We start from the raw sequence: 23,227 nt of genomic DNA, 5'->3' as shown, positions 1-23,227 counted from the left end.
GCTGTAGGGACAATCGCTAAGTCTATCAGTGACGTGTAGCAATCCATTCACTGGCAGAAAATGATATTTGTCCAAGACCCACTTTCCTGCAGCTCATGTACCTTATGCTGTGATTGTGGGAGATCTCGAAAGCAAAGCAGAACTGAGTCTGGATAGGGACACCTGCAAAGAAGACCTGAGGTCCTGCAAGAATGAGGTCACTGAAGAAGTAAAGAGAGAAGCATTGAAATTGAGGGGGAAATTAAGCTCTTGTTAATATAATGACTTTAGTTAACACTAGCCAGAGAGGATCTATTAGCCAATTTCACATCACCCTTAATTACACAGTGCAATCCTGTATCTCTCAGGTAAATAGGACCAATGGGAGCCTGAAAGCTGTTCTGAATGGTGTCTGGCCCAGCTTTGTAACAGCTCTGAGCTCCTTTAACTCATCCAGTTTGGACCAATGGTTAAAGAAGCGGCTCCAGACCCATCTCCCTCTCATCACCCCGAGTCAGCTCAATACATCTGAGATTCTTACCACAAATTGCCTGGCATTCCGGCATCTGTAAGTATTTTGCCTTTTCCCTTTGAGAAAGCAGGTTCCTAAGGTGACGACAGCCTTCAGGGGCTGCACTCACCACCTCTGACTCTAACTAAAGCACTTCTCCAGCTAACGGAACAATTTCACTAGTCAAGAGCAGTAGCGGACTCTTCCAGGTGCTAGAGGGAGACAAAAGCTATACTATGTAATGTATAGCTTACATTGTAATGTATATTACAATGTAATAAGGGTTACACTGACAGATTGATATGTATTATCTCCTATGGCCTCAGTTTTAAAATGCTCTTAGGCTGTGTGGAGAAATTGTTGAACAGTTTGGAGGTTTCTCAAAGGGACATGAGACGGAAATCGAAGAGCATTCCATAATTTACCACAAATTGGTTGGATGCAGGAAAGGATCTCTTGCAAGCTCCCCACCCCTCTGTCCGATCACCTAGTCCATTCCCCATCTGCAGAATGCAACACCTTTTTGTTAATGCCTTAACATTTCCCTTTTCCCCTCGCACCAGAGTAAAGGCTTTAAACATCCACTACCATGATTACACAGTGGAGATGCAGAGAAGTATTTACATCATTCTCAAGAACTATCTTCTTCAGCCAGGTAAGCTCCTCACGTAATGTATAATTAACCTGTGGAACTCTGTACTGCAGGATATTTTTGAGGAAAGTAATCTTGTCATTTTTTTAATTAGACATTTACAGTAATAAAAATAGCAAGTGCAATTACACTAGCTAGGACCAAAATTGCAAGGAGTCATCGTCACTAGGCCTCATGCTTGATTACCAGCTAGGATCTAGAAGAAATGTCTCCCCAGGGAGAGCATTCATCAGTTAAGTGACTGACTGTTTTAAATCTTCCTTTGAAGCATCTGATGTTTGCAAGGGGAACCAGAACTAGCTGGATCATCATCAGTCTGTTCTGTGGTAGCAGCTGCAACATAGTTAATATTAGTGCCATTTATATCTATTGTTATGAAAGCTATAGGGGGGACTGGATTGCTTAGGAGACTGGCTTTCAGACGGAACTGAATTAACACAAGAATAGGTCTCACACTCTGTCCAACAGAGGGCACCAGTACAGAGATTCCTGAATTAATCTCTCAAAGCAACACATACTTTGGGCCTGCCAGCATTTTCACTCTGTGTCACGAGGCAACACTGTGGGACGAAGGCACAACAGCGATGGGAGCCGAGAGACACTGTTCCCCCCTCCTCCTTCTCCCCCCCGCTCTCTTGCTGGTAATAGCTCATCTTAAGTGATCACTCTCCTTACAGTATGGTAACACCCATTTTTTCATGTTCTGTATGTACATAAATCTCCTCACTGTATTTTCCACTGAATGCATCCGATGAAGTGAGCTGTAGCTCACGAAAGTTTATGCTCAAATAAATTGGTTAGTCTCTAAGGTGCCATTAGTACTCCTTTTCTTTTTGTCGATTTATAAACAACTGTTGAGAAATGATAACTCTCATCCCTGGCAGGTGACCAGCCAAAGTGCTATAACCAAAGCGATGAGGACCAGAACTCCACGGCTTGGTTTCTAGACCACCTGGGAAAGTATCTGACACACTGCACTGGTGAGGATCTCAGAGCCTTCAGGGACAGCCAGCAGTTGGTACGTACAGAGTTTGGGTTTCTTGAGGGGTTTCGTTCACTACGTTTTACTGTCCGTCGACGTAGGAGTGCATTCATGCACATTAACACATCAGTGACCAGGCTCGTCATTATTATTATTTATTTATATTAGCATAGCGTCCAGGGGCCCTAGTCATGGACAGGGCCCCAGGCGCTGCACAAACATAGAACAAAAAGATGGTCCCTGCCCCCAAAGAGCTTCCAGTCAAAATATAAGACAAGAGACAACAGACGGATGTAGACAGATGGGGGAATACAAGGAAATAATGAGACAATATTGGTCTCTGCACACCAGCAGCTAACTGTTGTCAAGATAGTTGTAGGCATCATGACAAAGAGTTCTGGGGAGGGACTCAAAGGGGACACCTTTTTGTTTTTTTAACAGGCAGCAGGGGTCGAGCAGATTGACCGTGACACTCAGAACCCCTGCTCTGATTTGCTCTGGGATCTTGAGCCTCCTTTAAGTCTACTGCAGTCGTGGAACGACTCTCACGGATTTCCACAGGCATTGTTCTGTGCTTCAGTTTCAGTCATCTGTAAAATGGGGATAAGAATATTTACCTACATCCTGGAGGACGATGGGCATCAGTTAGTTCATATCTGTAAAGAGGGAACATGCTGTAAAAGGGATGGGGGTTGTTTTTATTATCGCCATTAAGAAGCAGCCGAAAGGCAGCGCTGGCCGCGGCCTCAGGCTGGCTCATCTGCTTGCTGAGCAGCAGCCTGGGATCTAAAACTGAAGCAAACGCAGCAGCTCGATTAGAAGGATAAGAGGCTCAGAAGGCTGTGCTGTGCCAGTGTTTCTGAGTGTTTGTTTTATACTGTTGAGACCGTTGCAAGGACACAGCAATCTGGCTGAGCTGCAAGGCCCCGCAGAGACAGCAGCAAGGCTGTCTTGGATATGCACTGCCAAGCACACTGCAGCTCCACCATGCACGGCCAGTCACAACACTCGATGGGCCGGTTCCCCTACTGGTGCAGATCCATGGACTTCGGTGGAGATTTGCCCATTTAGAAGAAGCAGATCATTTGGCTTTATATTTTTTAACATATTCTCTGGGTTACATTTTATTATAGGTCCAAGCTTAAGTACCTGGGATGCTGGGAAATCAGGAGCACAGGAAAGCATCCATCTCAGTTTGGAAGGAGATTAGGGTTTCTCTGCCTCCTTATCTTGGAATTTTCCCCTTACAATTCAGCTTTCCCGCTATATAGCAGTGGCAATGGCTAACGACCGTATGGCTCCCTTCATACTGTTACTACCTCAGGGAGTTCTGTGGAGTTACGCATCCCCTAGGGCCAATCTCAATCTCAACCCTGGGGTAACCCCACTGATGCCAGGGGTGTGATACCAGAGGTGCACTTATACCCTTTGAGATCCAACAGAGAACCTTGCAAGACAAAGCCCCTCAGGCTGCCAGATGTAGTTGCACAGAGACCCCTTTGCATGGTGTTTGGCTGGGCTGATTGCTGCCTGAGTATCCCTGAATATGCCGTATTTTAAAGAGACAGGGTTAGGACCACTTGCAGCAGTCCAGGAGCGATCAGCACCCTGCACTGCCAATGTGACAAACTCCCCACTCTCCTCAACCGCTCTGCACATGTTTTCACTTGGCTGGTTCCCGTTGGGCCGTCAGCAGAGATTGGTCCCTAGTTGGTTGATTTCGGATCCGGACCTGCTGTTGAGTGGGGCGGAGGGCATGTTTCAATAACAAGGACAATGGTGACATTGAAACCTTTCGTCAGAACAGCTTCAAGACTTTGCGGTGGATCCTCGAAACCTGGCGCTGGTGCGGGAACTCACGCTTTCAGAAGACGTGAAGGAATACTACTCCACTCTGATCTCGATGCAGAATCCTTCCATCGGGCTGGGAAGGTAACGTGACTGGTCTGTGACTGCTGTGGGGACGGCATGTGTACCTTTAAGCCAACAAATCAGGCATCAACGTTAGGGTCACAGGGGTTTTAGGGCTGCCTGGCCACGGTGCATGATACCCACTGGGTTCGCTTGCCTGATTTCAAGGTGATTCAAGGTGTTTTTTTTAGTTTTGGGTTCACACAAATCCAGCAAACTAAGACACCCTATTGAGTGTCATCCAAACCAGTTTAACTCAGTGGAATTTCCCTGTCTCGACATGGCCCCCCTTAGCTTGCTCATGGAGGGAGAACCCCAATGTTCTACACGGCCCCTCCCCTCTAGTCACGTGCAGAGAAAGTCCATCCCGACTCCTCCACTGTCTTCCTACTTTGTGGGGGCTGACAGGGTAGGACACTCCCCACACCAGGCCTCTGCCTGTCCCCCCACTGTGCAGCAGTGGGGCAGTAACAGCACCGAGCCGTGGCCTCGTTCCGGGGCCTCTCTGCACCACCCCAGTGCTCCTGAATAACCCTGGCGAGGCAGGAGTTAAATGCCCCAATCCGGCCAGGGCCCCACCCATCCCCCCCCGAGTAGGTGCTGCGCCCCTCTGCCCGGGCTCCAGGGCTCAGACTGCAGAGAGGCGGCCCGCGCATGCGCACTACCTGTTTTGAAGTGTGACTGAAGACGCCAACGCACGCGCACATCTACTCCTTTTGCGCCATTGAGGCTGCCCTCCGGCGGCCGTCGCGGTTTCCGGCAGCGTGGCTTCTCGCCGTTATCTCCCACGCCGCCGCGCGCTTTCCGGCAGCGTGGCTGGAATGGCGTCTCACTTCAGCGGGGTGCTGCAGCTGGCCGACCTGGATGATTATATCGGGCCCTCGCAGGTGGGCGCGGGGGCGAGCGGCGCAGGCGGGGAGCGCGCTGGTTGGCTGCCTGCCAAGGGGCGCGAGGGCGGGGGGAGGCTCTGCACGGCACGGGGCTGCCTGGAGGGGGGCTGGGCTCTGCACGACCCTGGGAGCGGGGCACTTGGGGGGGTCCCCCCGGGGGCCGGACATGGGGGATAATAGGGGGTCCCCCCCGGGGGACGGGGATGGGGGGGTTGCCTAGGGGATTGGGGGGTCCCCCGGGGGTCGGGGATGGGGGGTTGCCTAGGGGATTGGGGGTCCCCCCCCGGGGGTCGGGGATGGGGGGGTTGCCTAGGGGATTGGGGGGTCTCCCGGGGGTCGGGGATGGGGGGGTTGCCTAGGGGTTGGGGGGTCCCCCGGGGGTTGCCTAGGGGATTGGGGGGTCCCCGGGGGTCGGGGATGGGGGGTTGCCTAGGGGATTGGGGGTCCCCCCCGGGGGACGGGGATGGGGGGGTTGCCTAGGGGATTGGGGGGTCCCCCCCGGGGGATGGGGATGGGGGGGTTGCCTAAGGGATGGGGGGGTCCCCCGGGGGTCGGGGGGGTTGCCTAGGGGATTGGGGGGTCCCCCCTGGGGGATGGGGATGGGGGGTTGCCTAGGGGACTGGGGAGTCCCCGGGAGCTGGGAAGGGGGGGTCTGTGTGGGTATGTGGGTGATTGCAGGTTTGTCTGGCAAGGGGGGGTTATTCAGGGGCCCGCGCAGGGGAGCTGCAGGTCTTGGGGGGGGGGGACCGGTAAGGGGGGGGTGCTCTGCAGAGTGTGGGACAGGAGGGGGATGAATGGTGTTGCCCCCTCTTCTCAGCCCCTCCCCCCCTCCTGTCAGGTGAACGCTGGGGTAGATCCCTCTGGGGAGCCCTTGGGGGAGAGCCTCTGTCCCTTCTCCGTGCTCCCAGCCCAGGCCAGGGCGCCTGGGCTGGGTATCCCCAGGTGGGGGGAGTTCTAGGGGCGAGAGTCAGGCTGAGCACAATGTCTTCCCCCCGCCTGGTTGCCACTGAGTCTTTGCCTTGCCTTGCCCTGCCCTGCAACTCCACCCCCAAGAGGTGGGGACCCAGGCTGACTGCTCACAATTGGCCCTACGACAATTGTTTTCTGGTAGATTTGAAATAAGTTTTCATAGAATCATAGAATATCAGGGTTGGAAGGGACCCCAGAAGGTCATCTAGTCCAACCCCCTGTTCGAAGCAGGACCAATTCCCAGTTAAATCATCCCAGCCAGGGCTTTGTCAAGCCTGACCTTAAAAACCTCTAAGGAAGGAGATTCTACCACCTCCCTAGGTAACCTCCCTAGGTTTCTGCTTCAAGGGGCTGTGGATGCCCCTGTGTCTCTCTGTTCTTGCTCTGAGCACCTAGGGTGGAAGGCGCTATTGATGTGCACTGTAGTTATTGTTACGTTTCTCATCTAACGTCTCTAGAAAGGGGATTGTTTCCTTTACAAATGAAGTACAGCCACCTATGGAATAGAGCACAGAGGCTGATTAACCGTTCGTAACACCACCACGCAATCGGTGGAAATGTTCTCGTAGTGAAAAAGCTGCTTCTGCACTTCTAGGACAGCTGGATAACAAGTTGAGATAAAAGAAAAGGAGTACTTGTGGCACCTTAGAGACTAACCAATTTATTTGAGCATGTAGCTCACAAAAGCTTATGCTCAAATAAATTGGTTAGTCTCTAAGGTGCCACAAGTACTCCTTTTATTTTTGCGAATACAGACTAACACGGCTGCTACTCTGAAAGTTGAGATAAAATCTTCCAATTTTTTTTTAAATTCTTACAAGGGTTCCTATAATATTACTCTTAAAGTGTAAATTATGGACGACAATAGACTATCATTTTGTAAATAGTATCCTCCAAACAGATGGAATCAATAAAAGGAGAGCTGATCTAGAAGAGCAGAAAAGACATCAGTCAGCACAAAGTAGTTGCAGTATGGAGGGAATGGAAAGTGGCAGGAACACAGGTGAGCTTTGCTGTCATTTGTAAATCAGAGCAAATAGGAAAGCAAGACTGGAGAGAGTTGCTAACGGAACAGAGCCCCAAGTGAGGAGCAGTATAGGGAGAGGACATAGGAGCGCAGGGCTAGAAGTGGGGAGTAAGTCCATGGAGAGGTTTGATTGATTTAGATTCAATGACCATAACTGGTGCATCAGAGTGATTTGGTCTTCCCTGCAGTGGGAGCGTTCTGAACCCCCCTAAATTCAGAGCAAAGATTTTTAGAAGCAGGATTTACAGTAGTCAAGATGGAAAAAGGATTTTGGTAAAGTAAGGATGATTTAAGGTCAGGATGAATTCTGGTGAGGCTGCTAGCCAGACTTCTAGACAAGGGAGGTCTGAGTGCACAAACAGTGCAACTCTTGGAAAGTATAAAAACACCCTCAAGGCTTCGGTCACCGAACTCTAACAAACTAAACCGGAAACAATCCATATAAAGTCATCTGCTTGCCTTCAACATCAAATGAAATTTCATTGGCAATAGCCACATGTTGAATGTAATCCCCACACCTCCTGTCTGCTAAATCTCACAATGAAGAATGCCTGATCCCCCTTAGCGATTCTGGAAAGGACAGAACTTTGCAGTCATCTGTTTTGAGCAAGACTTCTTTAAATCTGAGCGTTTCACACTGGCAGCAAAATTATATTATAGTTTTGATTATGATGTTGGGAAAATGTTCATTCTGTAAAAATGGGGTAAGTAGGTTTTGTATGTTTGATTTTTGCTTGTCTCCTTGGTGGTTACAGGAACTGTAAGATTGCATGCTAAACAAAGAATCCAATGCAGCTTAAACCAGAGATAAGAAGTTTCCACTCTGGAACTGATCTTTGTTTACACTCTGTCCAGTTTCAATCAGTCTTTTCCTCTCCTGCCTCTTTCATATTTAAAGGTTCCTCTCCTTAATTTTTGACTTTATTTCTGTTTTAGGATTGTGTAAAGCCAATAAAAGTTGAAAAGAAACCTGGAAAAACAGCAGCTAAGATCCGAATTGAAGATGATGGGAGCTATTTTCAAATCAATCAGGTAAGACTGTTTTCCCCCTTGTAATCATTGTGTAGAATGCCCATGAATTACCTTATTATTCTGTACATAAGTATGTTACAACTAGTAAATATCTGATATCACTTTGGCAATCATTGGGTAACAATCTAGATCACTCAGTCTGAGATGATGCCTGTTGTCCCTGTTACTCATTTGAAAGAGTGGGGGTGGGGTAAATCAAAATAGATGCGACTAGCTGCTGGTAATTTCTTTTACTTTTGGTTCTAATTTTTTAAAAGATCTTTGTAAAGTGGCTTGTCATGTAATTACGTAACCTTTGGAACTAGCTGATAGAATCAAAACCAACAGAATTGTAATGAACTATTTTCATGGTTGCAAAAGTAGAGTTACAGGACTTTGGAGGTTACCTGAGCTGGGAGCGTTGCAGAAATGGTGCGCTCAGCTTCAGGGGTTAGGGTGTACTTCTTACACAAACTTGGGATGCTCCTTTTTCAAGAGAGCTTGACGTCTGTTGTGAGTTGAAGATGGAGGCTGCTGCATTACTGGTGTCTGTTAAGGAAGGTGCGCAGAGGTCTGATTGTGCACTAGAGCAGGCATCATTTAGTGGGTGAAAGCAGTGTTTGACATGCGATTAAGGCTAGCAGTACCCTGCTGTTCAGGCTATGATTCTGGTTTCTGACTTTCAGTTTGGTCTGACTGAAGTTGGGTGAAGGGGGCCCCCCCAAAACAAAGTCATTTGAAAACTGACTTACTCAGTTTGCCTATTTTGGCAAAATTCTCTTAGTACTATGTAGCAGGTTGTCTTTGACATGGTCTGCATATGGATCTCTGATTGTTATGGCTAGGACTGGATCTAATCTGTTTCTTTCTAGGATGGAGGAGCACAAAAGCTTGAAAAGGCTAAAATTACCCTGAATGATTGTTTAGCTTGTAGTGGCTGCATCACATCCGCAGAAAGCGTGTTAATCACTCAGCAGAGCCACGAAGAGCTCAACAAAGTGTTAAGTTCCAATAAGGTAGGTGATACTCAACCGATGCAGTAGCCAGCAGGTAGGCTCGAGAATTTGAAAATCATACTGTTTGATTGCTGAAGCGCAGGTAAAATAATGGGTAAGAAGATCTTCTGTATCCAGATTAGTCTTCAAGAACCAAAAGCTATTGCAGCCCATCCACAGCTGAACACACTTATCTGTTCCTCTGAATTTAAAAAGTGGTCAGAATAACTTTGTGAAAGGATCATAATATTTCATATAGTAATCTCTTGATTTGGAAATGCAACATCTTCCCCCACTGGATCATACTTTAAAAAGAAAACATTGCGACCATGGACAAGTATCTTCTAAATGACTAATTTAACAAAGATGCTCAGGAAATGTTAATATTCCACTTCTTGTTTTTCAGACTGCAGCTCCTAATCAACAGAAGCTAGTTATAGTTTCCGTTTCACCACAATCCAGAGCATCACTAGCTGCAAGATTTAAGATGACACTTCTAGAAACAGCCAAGAAATTGACAGCATTCTTAAAAAATTTAGGCAAGCTTGTTACCTTTTGGTAATCACCGATGAAATTTTTTGGTATAGCTTACTAACCTTCCTAGTGCAGCTTCTGTTAAAATCTGTAGAAGTTGCAAGAATAAAATTCCAAGTGCCTGTTTCAAAAATCATAATATGAATGGGAATTCAGACCTCTGTTACTTTGATGGCATATTAAACTCAATGTGGGGGAAGGGATCCTAAAACACTCCATCAATTCATTTTTCTCATCCAGTTTTTCTATTAGACTCTCTTATTATGTACTAGGAAACTGTTCTGTTTCTAATTACAGCAGTCTATAAATATGTAAAAATACCAGGATTTAACCTAACTGGGCTGGATTTTTGTGTTGTAGTTTGTGGCATTTGTCAATTTTTTGGTGGCTTTAATATCTCTGTGCTATCTAGGTGTGCACTATGTGTTTGATACAACTTTCTCAAGAAACTTCAGCTTGCTGGAGAGCCAACGAGAGTTTGTACGACGCTTTCAAAGGCAAACTGAAGATAAAAAGGCTTTGCCCATGCTAGCCTCTGCCTGTCCAGGTATATTGTAAAATAGTTAAAAATGGCTATAGAAGTGGTCAGATAATGTGGCAGACTAACTGCACACTAGAGAAGTGTAGTAAACGGCTGAAAAAGTTAATGGCTAAAACCACGCATAAGTGAGACTTGCTCTTGGTGCCATGAAGTTCTCTTTTAATGTCTTTTCACTTTCCGTTCCACTTAGACAGGGACTACTGTGCTGTGAGGATATTATAAATGTCTTTAATGGTTTCATAAAGAAAGACACTTGTTTCCAAATATGATTACATGAAATGTGGAAGTTCTTACCTATAGTGGTACAGATGTTTAAGTGCATCATTACTTTGCGAAGCTAGTCTTGTCCCAGAATCTGGTTGGTAAGAGCTATTCTTACACTGTGTGCAGAAGAGAGGCTGAAAATGGTAGTTATTGGCTGGTAGTAAGGCTGATTCTGAAGCCACTGAAAGTCTGTGCATTGATTAATTATACTTCATCTTTTCGCAGGTTGGATCTGTTATGCGGAGAAAACTCATGGAAGTTTTGTTATTCCTTACATTAGTACCACTAAGTCCCCACAGCAGGTCATGGGCTCCTTGATCAAGGGTCACTTTGCAAAACAGCAGGTAAAGCTTTACATTGACCATGCTTAACAGGAAACTGTAGAAATTAGATCTTGAGCTGTGTTCAAAACATTGTTAAAGACAGCATATTAAATAGGACTGATTTACGGATATGAAAATCTTGTAGAGCACTAGCAGGTCAGCCTGTCTATCATCTCCATTTTATTTCCTGAGAAGCGTAGAGTTGGAGAGAGAGTGTTAAAATCAGACTCATGCCACCAGGTGTCTCCTTCGCCTCCCTTCTGGTACTTGATCTTAGAGCAGTCCGTGTCGTTCCCCCACCCCCCCACACACACACACACCTTTAGCTGCCCGGCTCTTTCCCTGCAAGTGCCTATTGGGAGCAGAGTTTCAGGTTTGGCATTGAAAAGATCAGTTAAAACTTCTGTCTGTTGTTCAACAAATCCAGAAGAATTGGAATTGTCAGATCCCTACCACCATCCTATTTGCTTTTCTGGTGGCTTTTTCTCCCCTATCTAAAAGCAAATGTCTACCATGATCTTACGCAGAGCTTGAATTCATGTTTACGTGCAGATAGTCTCCCCAGCTTAATGTTTCTATTTCAGTTTGATTTAATTCTGTTCTGTTCTGTTCTGTTGTTGTTGCCTCTGGAATTCCTCTAAATGTCACTTTGATGTCTAAGGACTGGGGTTGCTCTTTTGGCCAAAAGTTGAGTCTACCAAAAAACTTGAGCGTTGTTGCCATGTTTTATTATCCATAAAGGAACTTTGGTTTTAACACTTTTGTTGAATAAACTCAGACATCTGGCAACTACTCAGAGCATTTGACAAGAGATACTGAAACAATGGCCTTGAGTCAACAACTTGTTTCCTTGGTCCCTGGGAGCTTCTTGGATCGTGATGAACTTTTGTACCTGTTTTCAGCTAATTTCCTGGAGTTGCTGTTGCAGAATATAAATTGTCGTGGGTTTGAGTCTGGCCTGTGGCAACTGATTTGAAACACATCTGACTACTCATGTAATCATGGACTCTTAACTGACTGAATCTGCCAGGATTGTCTGGCTTAGTAGAGAAAACACGCTCTCCCCACACCCAAAAAAAAAAAAAAAAGCTATTCAAGCTTGCTACAGGGATTGTTACTCTATTATTCTTTCCTGCACAATTGGGAAGGAACAGAAAGTATTAATTCAGTTACTGAAATTGTTAGCAGCAAAGGAGATTTCTAGCAGCATAATTGGCTTTTAGCTGCTTCACTCCTACCTGTACCTAATTAATTTAATTAGTGCAACTGTACAATTTTTTTGCAGCATTTTTCACCTGACCAGACCTACCACGTGACAGTAATGCCCTGTTATGACAAAAAACTAGAAGCTTCAAGACCAGACTTTTTCAGCCAAGAGTACCAAACTCGTGAGGTTGACTGTGTAATTACTACGGGTAAGGGAACCAGAGGTGCTCCATTGGTTGTTATGATATAAGGTAGTAGCTGCTGATCCTAAAAGAATGCTCTGAAATGCCATGTAGACTATGCTATCTAGCTTCACCTCACTTGTCCTCTAACCCACAGATATGCGCTAGACTAGAGTGCTTTGTAAAATATGCTTTCATGACCTCTTACCAGTTCTGTTAGTAATTTTGCATTTTAACACTTGGTTTTCTAGGACATTAGCCAATGAAAACTTGTCAACTTGGAACGTTTTTTGCATTTACCTTTGAGCCATCATTGAGCAGTTCAGACTGCTTTCCTGCAAAGCATCTCCCATTGCCACACAATAGAAGTGAAATAAGTTATGAAGAAATAGTCACTTGGGACAGTTGACCCTAATTACATTTGTGGATTTAGGCTTTCATACTGATGAACATTTTTCTGTTCCCTAATAGAGAACCCTTACGCTTGTGGTTCTGTTTCAGGAGAAGTTCTACAATTGTTGGAACAAAAGGGAGTGTCTCTGTCAGATGTGGACTCTGCTCCTTTGGATATCATGTAAGAACAAATGATCCCCCTTAAACATTTACTGAAATACTCGCACAGCTGGGTTCTACAGCAGAGTTTGCCCCTTCCACAAATTATTTAACACTACAAAAGTTACAGAAAAGATGCAAGTATCTGCATCTTACTCAAATTTTTGCTGTTGTCTTCTGGATTTTGAATCTGTTAAGAACAATAGTGCATCATAAACTGCTCTGTGCAATCTGCAAGATCAGGTTAGTAAGCATTTTAGGAGACTTTGAAGTTAACTGTCTGCTGTAGACTTATTTTCATAGCCCAACCAGTAATAGCTGTTTTTCTCCAAAGCGTCAGGAGTGGATGAAGTCACTTAATAAGATTGTTGGTGACATAATTGTTCTGCTACCCACACTTTTCCGTCCAGTCTTTATTACTTTAGATAGCTAACATTCGCACTGTATCTGTGTTTTTAGAGACATTACACCAAGCATAAATTTAGAAACTAATGATCAAGTGGAAAAATGAAATAGTCTAGAATGGAGAATATAATATGATACAGAAATTTACAGGTCTGCTGTATTTAATTTTTTGGTACTGTATGTATTCCAGTGCTAAAGAACAAATGAGAAAATATCAAGGTAATTTCAACTAGTCTCTAGGTGTTCTCTTAGTCAATAAAAGCACATTGAACATGTGCAAAGCAGATGAGACTGTTTAATTGCTTTAACTGAAAAGTAACTGCAGGCTAAATGCCAACTGTATGGAAAGCTAAGTGACTAAAAGAATTTGGAGGATTTAGAAATCCGATGTTTTATTCATCTAAATTAGCATTAGCTGCAGTATTCCACAGCACATTAAACTAAAAGGATGTGTTTTCATCAGTGCATGGAAAGTGACTTTGTAGTACTTTGATACATTAATAAAACTGAAGTGTTACAAATTCAGTATTTCCCTAGAAGCTGTAAGAGGAGAAAATAGATGTACATGGCCCAGTAGGCTAGTGTACAAGATTTTGCCTCATGGTTCGAGCATGTCAGTATAATAATGCCTGCATCTGTAATTTTTACTCCATGCATCTGAAGAAGTAGGTTTTTTGCCCACGAAAGCTTATGCCCAAATAAATCTGGTAGTCTTTAAGGTGCCACTAGACTCTTTGTTCATTAACATTTCCATAGCACCAAACAAAATCTCTAACGCTTTGATAAAATCCTTGGCTAACTTATTAGAAGTGCTTGTTTAATATTATGTTTCATGCTTAGTGATGATAATGCTCCTCTCTAACCTTTCGCTATCCTTAACCTACTTAATAAATTGACTGGTCATAAACAGAACATATTCCACAGAATTTGGAGAATTAACATAAGTAGTCAGATGGCTCTTAGTCCATTTATTCCTTTGACATGTGGAAAAGGCCAGTAAGAGGTTATTAAATTTGGCAGCAAGAATGATACAAGAGCCAAAAATCCTTGAGCCTTTGCTGGTATAACTGCTTGCCTTAGCCAGCGATGGGGCTTACTGTCAGACTCCTTTTCATAGAGCTGTAGTACGTAAGGCTGGACACACTGAATCGCAGTTCCTGTAAACAAGGGTTGAGTTAATAATAGCCTCTGAAGCTGATTACTGGGTGAAATATTGTCTTTCACAGTTCTAAGTCTGAGATTTTTATCTGCAAGTGCAACATCTTAGATCTGACTGAAATCCCAGGTGTTTTCCCTTCTGCAGCTCTGAGGAGCAGAATGCAAGTGTCACTGTTTGGTGTGGGTCATTACACATATTGAATCTCTTTCCCCATGTTAAGTATCCTCACACATTCTTGTCAACTGTCTAAATGGGCCATCTTGATTATCACTACAAAAGTTTTTTTTTCTCCTGCTGATAACTCATCTTAATGAATTAGCCTTTTACACACACACAAATACAGAGAACATGAAAAGGGGGGGTATGTATGTGTATATAGATATAATCTCTCTCTTCTTACTGTATGTTCCATTCTATGCATCCGATGAAGTGGGCTGTAGCCCATGAGAACTTATGCTCAGATAAATTTGTTAGTCTCTAAGGTGCCACAAGTACTCCTGTTCTTTTTGTGGATACAGACTAACATGGCTGCTGCTCTGAAACCTGTTTGATGAGTGGGTATAAGCACATAGCTCCTCTGATTACCCTCTCATAACAGAAGCCATTGTTGTGGCTTACATGTGGTTTGTTGTTCTCAAGAAGCATTACAGTGACCTTCCAAGTAGATAGCTGTGCTTTGACAGATTACTGGAATGGAATTGTTTGAGGTGTTTGACCTATGGCTTTTCTTGGCATTATTTAGGCCGTATAAACATGAGTGTTCCCCTTTAGCTTGCAGGCTTCTAGGAGAGACTGAGCCAAAGATCAAAGGTTTGGCCTCATTCATTTTGGTCTTTCTGGTTTCCTAGAAGTTCTGTGGTTAAGGGTATGGAAACCAGTTGGCCAGAATTGATAACTGAAGCCATTTCCCCTCCCAGTTGTACTGGAACATCCGCTATATAAATGCTTTTGGGATAAGTCCCAATTTCTGGGTCTGAAGTGGATTCATGGAGGTTGTTCTATTGGCATTTCCCCATTATTGGAGAGAAGTGCATAAGTAGCAAAACAACTTCCAATGAAAAGCAAAATTCAGCAATAGGGTTGCTGCTTATTCTGCAGAGTGGCTTTAACACTCATCAATGGCATTATCATCAAAATAAATAGTTGGGATCCTTCAGAAATGGAAATGAATGAGATATGAAGTGGAAGACCAGTTTAAATTCCCAGGTGTGATCAGTGCTCCAGAAATTCCTAAGGTAGGCCTGTTCGAAGGCAGTTTCTATTGGATAGGCTCTCTAAGACTGTACGGTCATGTAAAGCTAGACACTGCAACCAGTCTCCTTTTTTTTTTTTTTTTAAATTGGAAGCTTCAGTTATAGAAGCGGAAAAGTAACAAGTCTGAGCAAAGTTCCTTAGATGTTCAAATAGACACTTGTAGTAGGGATTAGCAAAGATGATAGAGTTTAAGGCTTAAACACTCTGATAACAGTGACACAGTGAAAGTTACCTGGAGATGGTATGTTTAACTTGGAACAAATTTTCCTTTTTAAAAGTTTTCAGAGGGCTTTGGATCAGCGTAGGGTTAAATTTACATAGCCATGGAATGATCACTAGTCAATACCGGGCAATTCAGAACTATCAGACGGGAAGTTGGTCTCAAGAAAAACTAAATTATAGCTGGCGACATATTACTTCCGAATTCCACAAGCCCTTGTTGTGCATGATGCAGTAATTCTGTTTCAAGAGGGGAAAAGGGACAGGGTTAACTCTTTTACTAGTGGTCTGAAACTACTTCACCAGAGTTGAACGGATTCTCAGTGCCAATGGACTTAGCACTGGGTATCCTATTTTATAAACAGTTGCAAAGAGGGGCCGCCTTTTCTTCCTTTTTCCCTAGGTTTAGCAGCGTTTTAGAAGAGGAGCTCCTTGGCCATGCTGGTAGCGGTTCTGGTGGCTATTTGGAGCACATATACAAGTATGCAGCAAAAGAACTGTTTGGGATTCAAGTGGATGAAGTTCAATACAAACCTTTAAAGTAAGGAATTGAAATATGTTGCAAAGTGCTGTATTTCAGTGCAGTTCTGTTTATACTCCTCTCCTGGCGGTAATTAAAGAGCAATGTTCAGTGTTAAACATTTTACAGCAAGCCATTGGCACTTGACTCCCTACCCCCCACAGTTAACTTAGCAATGAATCAGCCTGCAGTCTGTGCAGCCTTTTCCCTTGGTGCCTTCTTGACTCCTTCCCCATCACCCACATAGTGTTCTGCAGTGTAGATTTCCCCACTATTAAACTACAGAAAAAATGTAGAGCAACCTGGCAGCTGAAGCTCTCATGGAAATGAGGGAGCTCTTTGCCTGTCATCAGACACTAAAACACGTGTGTTGGGATTTTAATTCCTCCTCCCTAATTGTGTTAACTAGTAGTTTGATTAGAAGACTAGGTGTCAGGACTCCTGGGTTGTATTTCCAACTTTGCGACCCAATTGCTGAGAGACCTTGAGAAAGTCACTTAAATCTCTCTGGACCTCATTTTACCTGTATGTAAAATGAGACGCCTGCCTGCCTCCCTGGTGTGTGTTTAATGTATCATTTGTAGGGCTCTGTAGAAGTACATACTAACATGGGGATTTTTATATCCAGACACTGATGCTCTTCAGCAGATCAAAGCAGCAAGGTGGTCATCTAGGGTGAGTGCACCTGAGGTCCAGGGATGCTAAGAGGAAACCATGCACAAGTTGTTCTCATATTTCCCAGGCACCCTGTGCAGTGCATGGCTATTTCGCCAGGGGGCAGCATCGCTGGCCTGACTTGAGTTGCCGAGTGTGCCAATTGTCTGACTGAGCAAGACTGGAGAGAGTTCAAAGCTCGAAATTAAGACGTGTCCAAGCATCAGTTTGGGGAAAATGTTTTCCTTAGCACACTGTGTTTCTAGTTTTGTAGTTACTTGCGTTATAACTGTTCTGTTACTACTAAAGATGCCAACAATTGATCTTTTTATACACACAAACCATGAAAAAATGAGTATTTACCACTACAAAAGGTTTTCTCTCCCCCTACCCCACTCTCCTGCTGGTAATAGCTTATCTAAAGTGATCACTCTCCTTACAATGTGTATGATAATCAAGGTGGGCCATTTCCAGTGGGGTGGGGGGAGAGAAAACCTTTTGTAGTGGTAAACACCCATTTTTTCATGGTTTGTGTGTATAAAAAGATCTTCTGTACTTTCCACAGTATGCATCTGATGAAGTGAGCTGTAGCTCACGAAAGCTTATGCTCAAATAAATTGGTTAGTCTCTAAGGTGCCACAAGTACTCCTTTTCTTTTTGCGAATACAGACTAACACGGCTGTTACTCTGAAACCAATAATTGATGTTGTCTAGAGTTACATCTGCATTATGCAGATATAAAAATGTTCATCTTTACGCGCTTTTCCTTTTGTATTTGAAGTAGAATTGGGGGTTATTTCCCTAATTTAACTAGATTTATGGAGGCTAGTTTCTTCCCCAAGAACTCTCTTGTACTTTGCCACCTCAAAGAAGGACACAGTTTCTTTATTTGAATAAGCTTCTGCATAAAACTTAAACTTGTTCTCTAGTATTTAGTCAAATGCCAAATAGAGAATTAATTTAGACCAGTGATTCTCAAACTTTTGTATTACTTTACAATAGTAAAGAATAAAATTGTCAGACACATAGAGAAACATAAATTGTTGCGCAAAAGTCAGCATGGTTTCTGTAAAGGGAGATCATGTCTTACTGATCTCTTAGAGTTCTTTGAAGGGGTTAACAAACATGTGGACAAGGGGGATCCAGTGGACATAATGTACTTAGATTTCCAGAAAGCCTTTGACAAGGTCTCTCACCAAAGGCTCTTACGTAAATTAAGTTGTCATGGGATAAGAGGGAAGATCCTTTCATGGATTGAGAACTGGTTAAAAGACAGGGAACAAAGGATAGGAATAAATGGTAAATTTTCAGAATGGAGAGGGGTAATTAGTGGTGTTCCCCAAGGGTCAGTCCTAGGACCAATCTTATTCATAAATGATATGGAGAAAGGGGTAAACAGTGAGGTGGCAAAGTTTGCAGATGATACTAAACTGATCAAGATAGTTAAGACCAAAGCAGGCTGTGAAGAACTTCAAAAAGATCTCACAAAACTAAGTGATTGGGCAACAAAATGGCAAATGAAATTTAATGTGGATAAATATAAAATAATGCACATTGGAAAAATAACCCCAACTATACATACAATATGATGGGGGCTAATTTAGCTACAACTAATCAGGAGAAAGATCTTGGAGTCATCGTGGATAGGTCTTTGAAGACGTCCACGCAGTGTGCAGCGGCAGTCAAAAAAGCAAACGGGATGTTAGGAATCCTCAAAAAAGGGATAGAGACTAAGACGGAGAATATCTTCTTGCCCTTATATAAATCCATGGTACGCCCACATCTTGAATACTGCGTACAGATGTGGTCCCCTCATCTCAAAAAAGATATACTGGCATTAGAAAAGATTCAGAAAAGGGCAACTAAAATGATTAGGGGTTAGGAACAGGTCCCATATGAGGCGAGATTACAGAGGCTAGGACTTTTCAGCTTGGAAAAGAGGAGACTAAGGGGGGATATGATAGCGGTATATAAAATCACAAGTGGTGTGGAGAAAGTGAATAAGGAAAAGTTATTTACTTGTTTCCATAATATAAGAACTAGGGGTCACCAAATGAAATTAATGGGCAGCAAGTTGAAAACAAATAAAAGGAAGTTCTTCTTCACTCAGCGCGCAGTCTACCTGTGGAACTCCTTGCCTGAGGAGGTTGTGAAGGCTAGGACTATAACAGGGTTTAAAAGAGAACTGGATAAATCCATGGAGGTTAAGTCCATTAATGGCTATTAGCCAGGCTGGGTAAGGAATGGTGTCCGGAGCCTCTGTTAGAGGATGGAGATAGATGGCAGGAGAGAGATCACTTGATCATTCTCTGTTAAGTTCACTCCCTCTGGGGCACCTGGCATTGGCCACTGTTGGTAGACTGGCTACTGGGCCGGATGGACCTTTGATCTGACCCAGTATGGCCATTCTTATGACCCCTTTCACATAGCAAGCCTCTGAGTGTGATTCCCCCCTTATAAATTAAAAACTCTTTTTTTATATAATTAACACCATTATAAATGCTGGAGGCAAAGTGGGGCTAGGGGTGGAGGGTGACAGCTCGCGACCCCCCACATAATATCCTCATGACCTCCTGAGGGGTCCCGACCCCCAGTTTGATAACCCCTGATTTAGACGAAAAAAGAAAAGGAGTACTTGTGGCACCTTAGAGACTAACCAATTTATTTGAGCATGAGCTTTCGTGAGCCACAGCTCACTTCGAAGTGAGCTGTGGCTCACGAAAGCTCATGCTCAAATAAATTGGTTAGTCTCTAAGGTGCCACAAGTACTCCTTTTCTTTTTGCGAATACAGACTAACACGGCTGTTCCTCTGAAACCTGATTTAGACGAATGATTTTGCCTGCTTTTATTCCCTAGAAACAAGGATTTCCAGGAAGTGACACTGGAAAAGGATGGCACAGTCCTGCTGCAGTTTGCCTTGGCTTATGGATTTCGAAACATACAGAATTTAGTGCAAAAACTGAAACGAGGAAAATCACCTTATCACTATGTTGAAGTCATGGCTTGCCCATCAGGTAAGGCTACACAGGAACTTTCACTGGTACGTTACTGGACGTCAAGGTTTGCTGTAAGACTTTTTAGGGTTTCTGAAGTTCTGAGAGCTGGATTGAAGCCTTCATGTCTGTCTGTCTGTGTCTGAAAGCTAGAGGCCTTGTGTTAGTGTTTTGTTAAGTCAGGTGTGCTGGTCTTGTTTTTTAAGTGTAGCAGTCAACAATTCTTTAGCAATTACTTTATAGTCATGATTGAAACTCTGCATATGAAAACGGGGTGCAATTCTTAATGAACAATTCAGCTTTTAAAAACCTGCTCACTGCCCTGCCCCTAGCTTTGTAAACCCAAGTGCTTCCTAAGCCATGCAAAAATGAAAGTTCTGCTCTTCAACTAGCTTAGAGACAAGTGGTGCTCCGTTCCAGTGTGCTAGAAACAGCTTTACCACTTCGCCCAATCTTTCCCCCTTCAACTTGGGCAGTGATGTTCAATTACCGTCTCTGCGCTCACAATGCCCAACTCCTTCCATTTGGCTGATGGGAAAAGAGCCATATTCTCAGCTCAAGAGTGACACTGTCACCTCGAGAGGACTGCAGGGTGTGAGAAATGAAGGAGTCACATGTAGGAAAAATTCTTAGACTTCTTAGAAAATGTTAAATAGATTCTTACCTTTCTGGTGTAGGAAGTGCTGCAGCCTCCTCTGGTTGGATACATGGGCAGTTTAATTTAGCCAGTCAGCTAAATTAGGAAAACTCAATCCCTCTGGGGTAAATAAGTCCAAAGCAAGCACTGGCTCTGACCAGCCATTCTTCACCCTCTCTGGGCCTCAATTCCTCCTCTAGGGTTCATTTAATTTTCACCTAGTAGCAGTGTTCCCCAGCACTGCAGAATTGGTTGCATGGTCCAAACTAAGCATTATGCAGCTGACTCTGATAGCTCTGGTTTCAGGCACACTGCTCCCCTGCATTTGCAATCCCTGGCTTCTTCCCATGACCCCTCCCAGCTGCTTTCTTCAGTCATCCACCACGCTTGCATACTCCCCCTCCCAGTGTTCTGTTTATGGAGAGGGCAGGATTTTCCAATCTCCTTCCTTCAGTTGAGACTCAAAGGCTATTCCTGACTTGGTCTAAGCATGGTCCTTTTCCAGGCTGTCTGAAGGAGAGCCACAAGTTCCTGCTCCCTCTCCAACTCCCCCCCCCCCCCCCCTCTCTCTGAGGAACAGGAAGTCCTAGTTCCCTGTCCTTTTATCAGCATGCATTGCTGTCCATTCTGAACCACGACTGGGCCATGACTGACCAATAGGCTCCTTTGTAGGGCTTGTGTCCCCCAACTGTTACAGTATTTGATTTCATTCCCCACTCAGCTGTGTTTTAATTTATGAAGTCTTACCTTGCTACTGTCAATTGCAGATTGAGATCATTGTTTTGTATTAGTTGCTTTTAATTGCTCTTAAAGTTTTATTAAAGCATTTCCACACCCACAGGCATGTTCTCTTGTTGCACCTAGGCTGTTTAAATGGAGGTGGTCAGATCAGAGCAGAAGGTGAATCCAGCAAGGATTTGCTTCAGCAAGTTGAGAAGTTGTATGAATCTGTTAAGATGGAAATTCCAGAGAGGAACCTCACTGTAAAAGAACTGTATGAACAATGGCTGGGTGGTACAGACTCAGAAAAAGCTGGAAAAATATTGCACACGGAGTACCATGCAGTGGAGAAGATGAACTCTGGATTTAATATCAAATGGTGAAGATGTATAATGCACTTGTATTTCTACAGGGACTGTAAATCTGTGAGACCAAGAGGTACACTTACTCAGTGCCCTTTTAAGTTGTCTGTCATTTTAAGGTCCTCAAAAGTCAACATGTGCACTGAAATTCTAGGATACTGTGACTGGAAGGACACAATCTATACATAGAAAATGTCTTGCAGCTAGAAGATAATGTGTGTACACCCTGGTACTGCTAATTAGTTCCTACAGCTTCTAAGGCTATTTAAATAAAAACAAATGCTGACTTTAGATGTGAAATACGTCTCTTTAAAAGAAGTAGTGCATATTAGCCACCACACTGTGGCCCCAACCTTGCATTCCTTTTTCACACCCCCAGTCACACTGGAGTCAATCAATGCATTTAAGGTACACAGAGAATCCAGGACTGACCCATGTCAACTGTGACATTATTTGGATCTTCTTAAGTCAAAATTTTACCAGTCCTGTACCTGAGCAACACATCTGCTATATTTTCACAGCATGAAGTTTTAGGGCTGTGACTCTTAGACATCATGTTCAAGTTAGAGTTGGGTTAATTGGCCCCTGGTACTCTATTTCCTGCTCCTGGAGTCTAGCCGTGATATCATTTCCTGTATTTCAGGTAAGCTGAAAGTTGCATAGGCATGGATGGAAGCAGCCTACAAGCGAGTGAGTTTGTTTAAAACTTTTATTACCAGTTGAACTCTGACTTGAATGAATGGGCAGAAAAACTTGTCACCAGTTTTTTCATTGAAATAGTCTACAACTGCCGATGTGAATTAGAGGGATTAACAGAACAGCAGAGTCTACCTAATATCTCAGTAGCAGAGTTCACTAGTGGATTTTACCTGACACTCAGATCAAGCAAGTGATCTTCATACAGTATGCTTCACAGAAGGGTTAAACAGGCACTTTTCATTTCAGAATGACACACAGTACTCGGCATAACTGTGCTCAGTTCTGAATGGGGCCTCTAGCTGCTACTCTACGACAAATACTAGGACCAGAATATTAAGCCTGTGAGACCAGAAAAGAATCAAGGGTAGTTGCTTACTAGAAGGAATATCATGGTAGTGAGTATAAAGTCACTCCATATTTAACGCAAAGCACCAACACACCTAAAAACAATGGTCTGCTTGCATTGGAACACATAGTCTCCGGTTTGTTTGATAGAAACATGTACCTTAAACGGGCTGATCTTGCGACATATTTGAAGTTTGCTTATGGGCAATTTTGAGAACTGTTCATATTAAACAGGGTAAAGACCTTTTTATTTGATTTGAGCTCACTGTGAATTTCTAATTTCCTACTAAATTTCTTTACGTAGTATGGTCTAAGAATTCTTAGACCATCACTTGACAAGGGATTAAGGGATACTGTCAGGTTTGAAAAATTAAAATACTTCCAGATACTGGACCTGCCACTCTTCTTTGTGGCAGGTTACAGAGCGGTAGCCATGTTAGTCTGTCTCAGCAAAAACACCGAGGCGTCCTGGTGGCACCAGGACTCCTCCTTGTGGGTTTATAATCACATGTTCCTATATTTAAAAATGCTTCTCTTCCCTACCCTGCTGTGTGAGACCCACAGAGTGAAATGAAGGTAACTGACTACAGAGAAAGCTGTGAAGGGCGCACAATGTAGAAATTCTCTTCCAGTGAATCATTTTACATGTTACTTTCAGCAATAATATATATGATTTTAAGCTATTGTCCTTTTAAGTCCTACACAAAACACAGCAGACCTTACAGTTGCT

The 23,227-nt window shown here is 43.7% G+C and overlaps 1 protein-coding gene and 1 long non-coding RNA gene across 3 annotated transcripts; one reads left to right on the top strand and one right to left on the bottom strand.

Annotated features, from left to right (window-relative positions):
• Nucleotides 1-2,362: 2,362 nt before the first annotated feature.
• On the bottom strand, nucleotides 2,363-4,788 carry LOC142068416 (uncharacterized). Of its 2 annotated transcripts, none has more exons than XR_012664253.1 (3): nucleotides 4,701-4,788; nucleotides 3,917-4,100; nucleotides 2,363-2,714 (listed from the first exon to the last, which is right to left on the bottom strand). It is a non-coding gene; the product is annotated as an uncharacterized LOC142068416 (long non-coding RNA). The 2 variants fall into 2 exon arrangements; XR_012664254.1 differs by having other exon boundaries at nucleotides 3,985-4,100; nucleotides 4,701-4,787.
• Nucleotides 4,766-21,744, top strand: CIAO3 (cytosolic iron-sulfur assembly component 3). Its single transcript, XM_048867874.1, has 11 exons — nucleotides 4,766-4,922; nucleotides 7,858-7,953; nucleotides 8,805-8,948; nucleotides 9,334-9,466; nucleotides 9,874-10,008; nucleotides 10,492-10,610; nucleotides 11,875-12,004; nucleotides 12,479-12,551; nucleotides 15,970-16,107; nucleotides 19,598-19,755; nucleotides 21,236-21,744. Exons 1-11 carry the CDS (start codon nucleotides 4,857-4,859, stop codon nucleotides 21,472-21,474), a joined length of 1,431 nt encoding a protein of 476 aa, XP_048723831.1. The 5' UTR covers nucleotides 4,766-4,856; the 3' UTR covers nucleotides 21,475-21,744.
• The last annotated feature ends 1,483 nt before the right edge of the window (nucleotides 21,745-23,227 follow it).

The sequence above is a fragment of the Caretta caretta genome, chromosome 10, assembly GCF_965140235.1.
Source record: "Caretta caretta isolate rCarCar2 chromosome 10, rCarCar1.hap1, whole genome shotgun sequence".
Classification (NCBI taxonomy): domain Eukaryota; kingdom Metazoa; phylum Chordata; order Testudines; family Cheloniidae; genus Caretta; species Caretta caretta.
The sequence above is the reverse complement of the archived record's forward strand: the minus strand, read 5'-3'. Positions and strand labels throughout refer to the sequence as shown.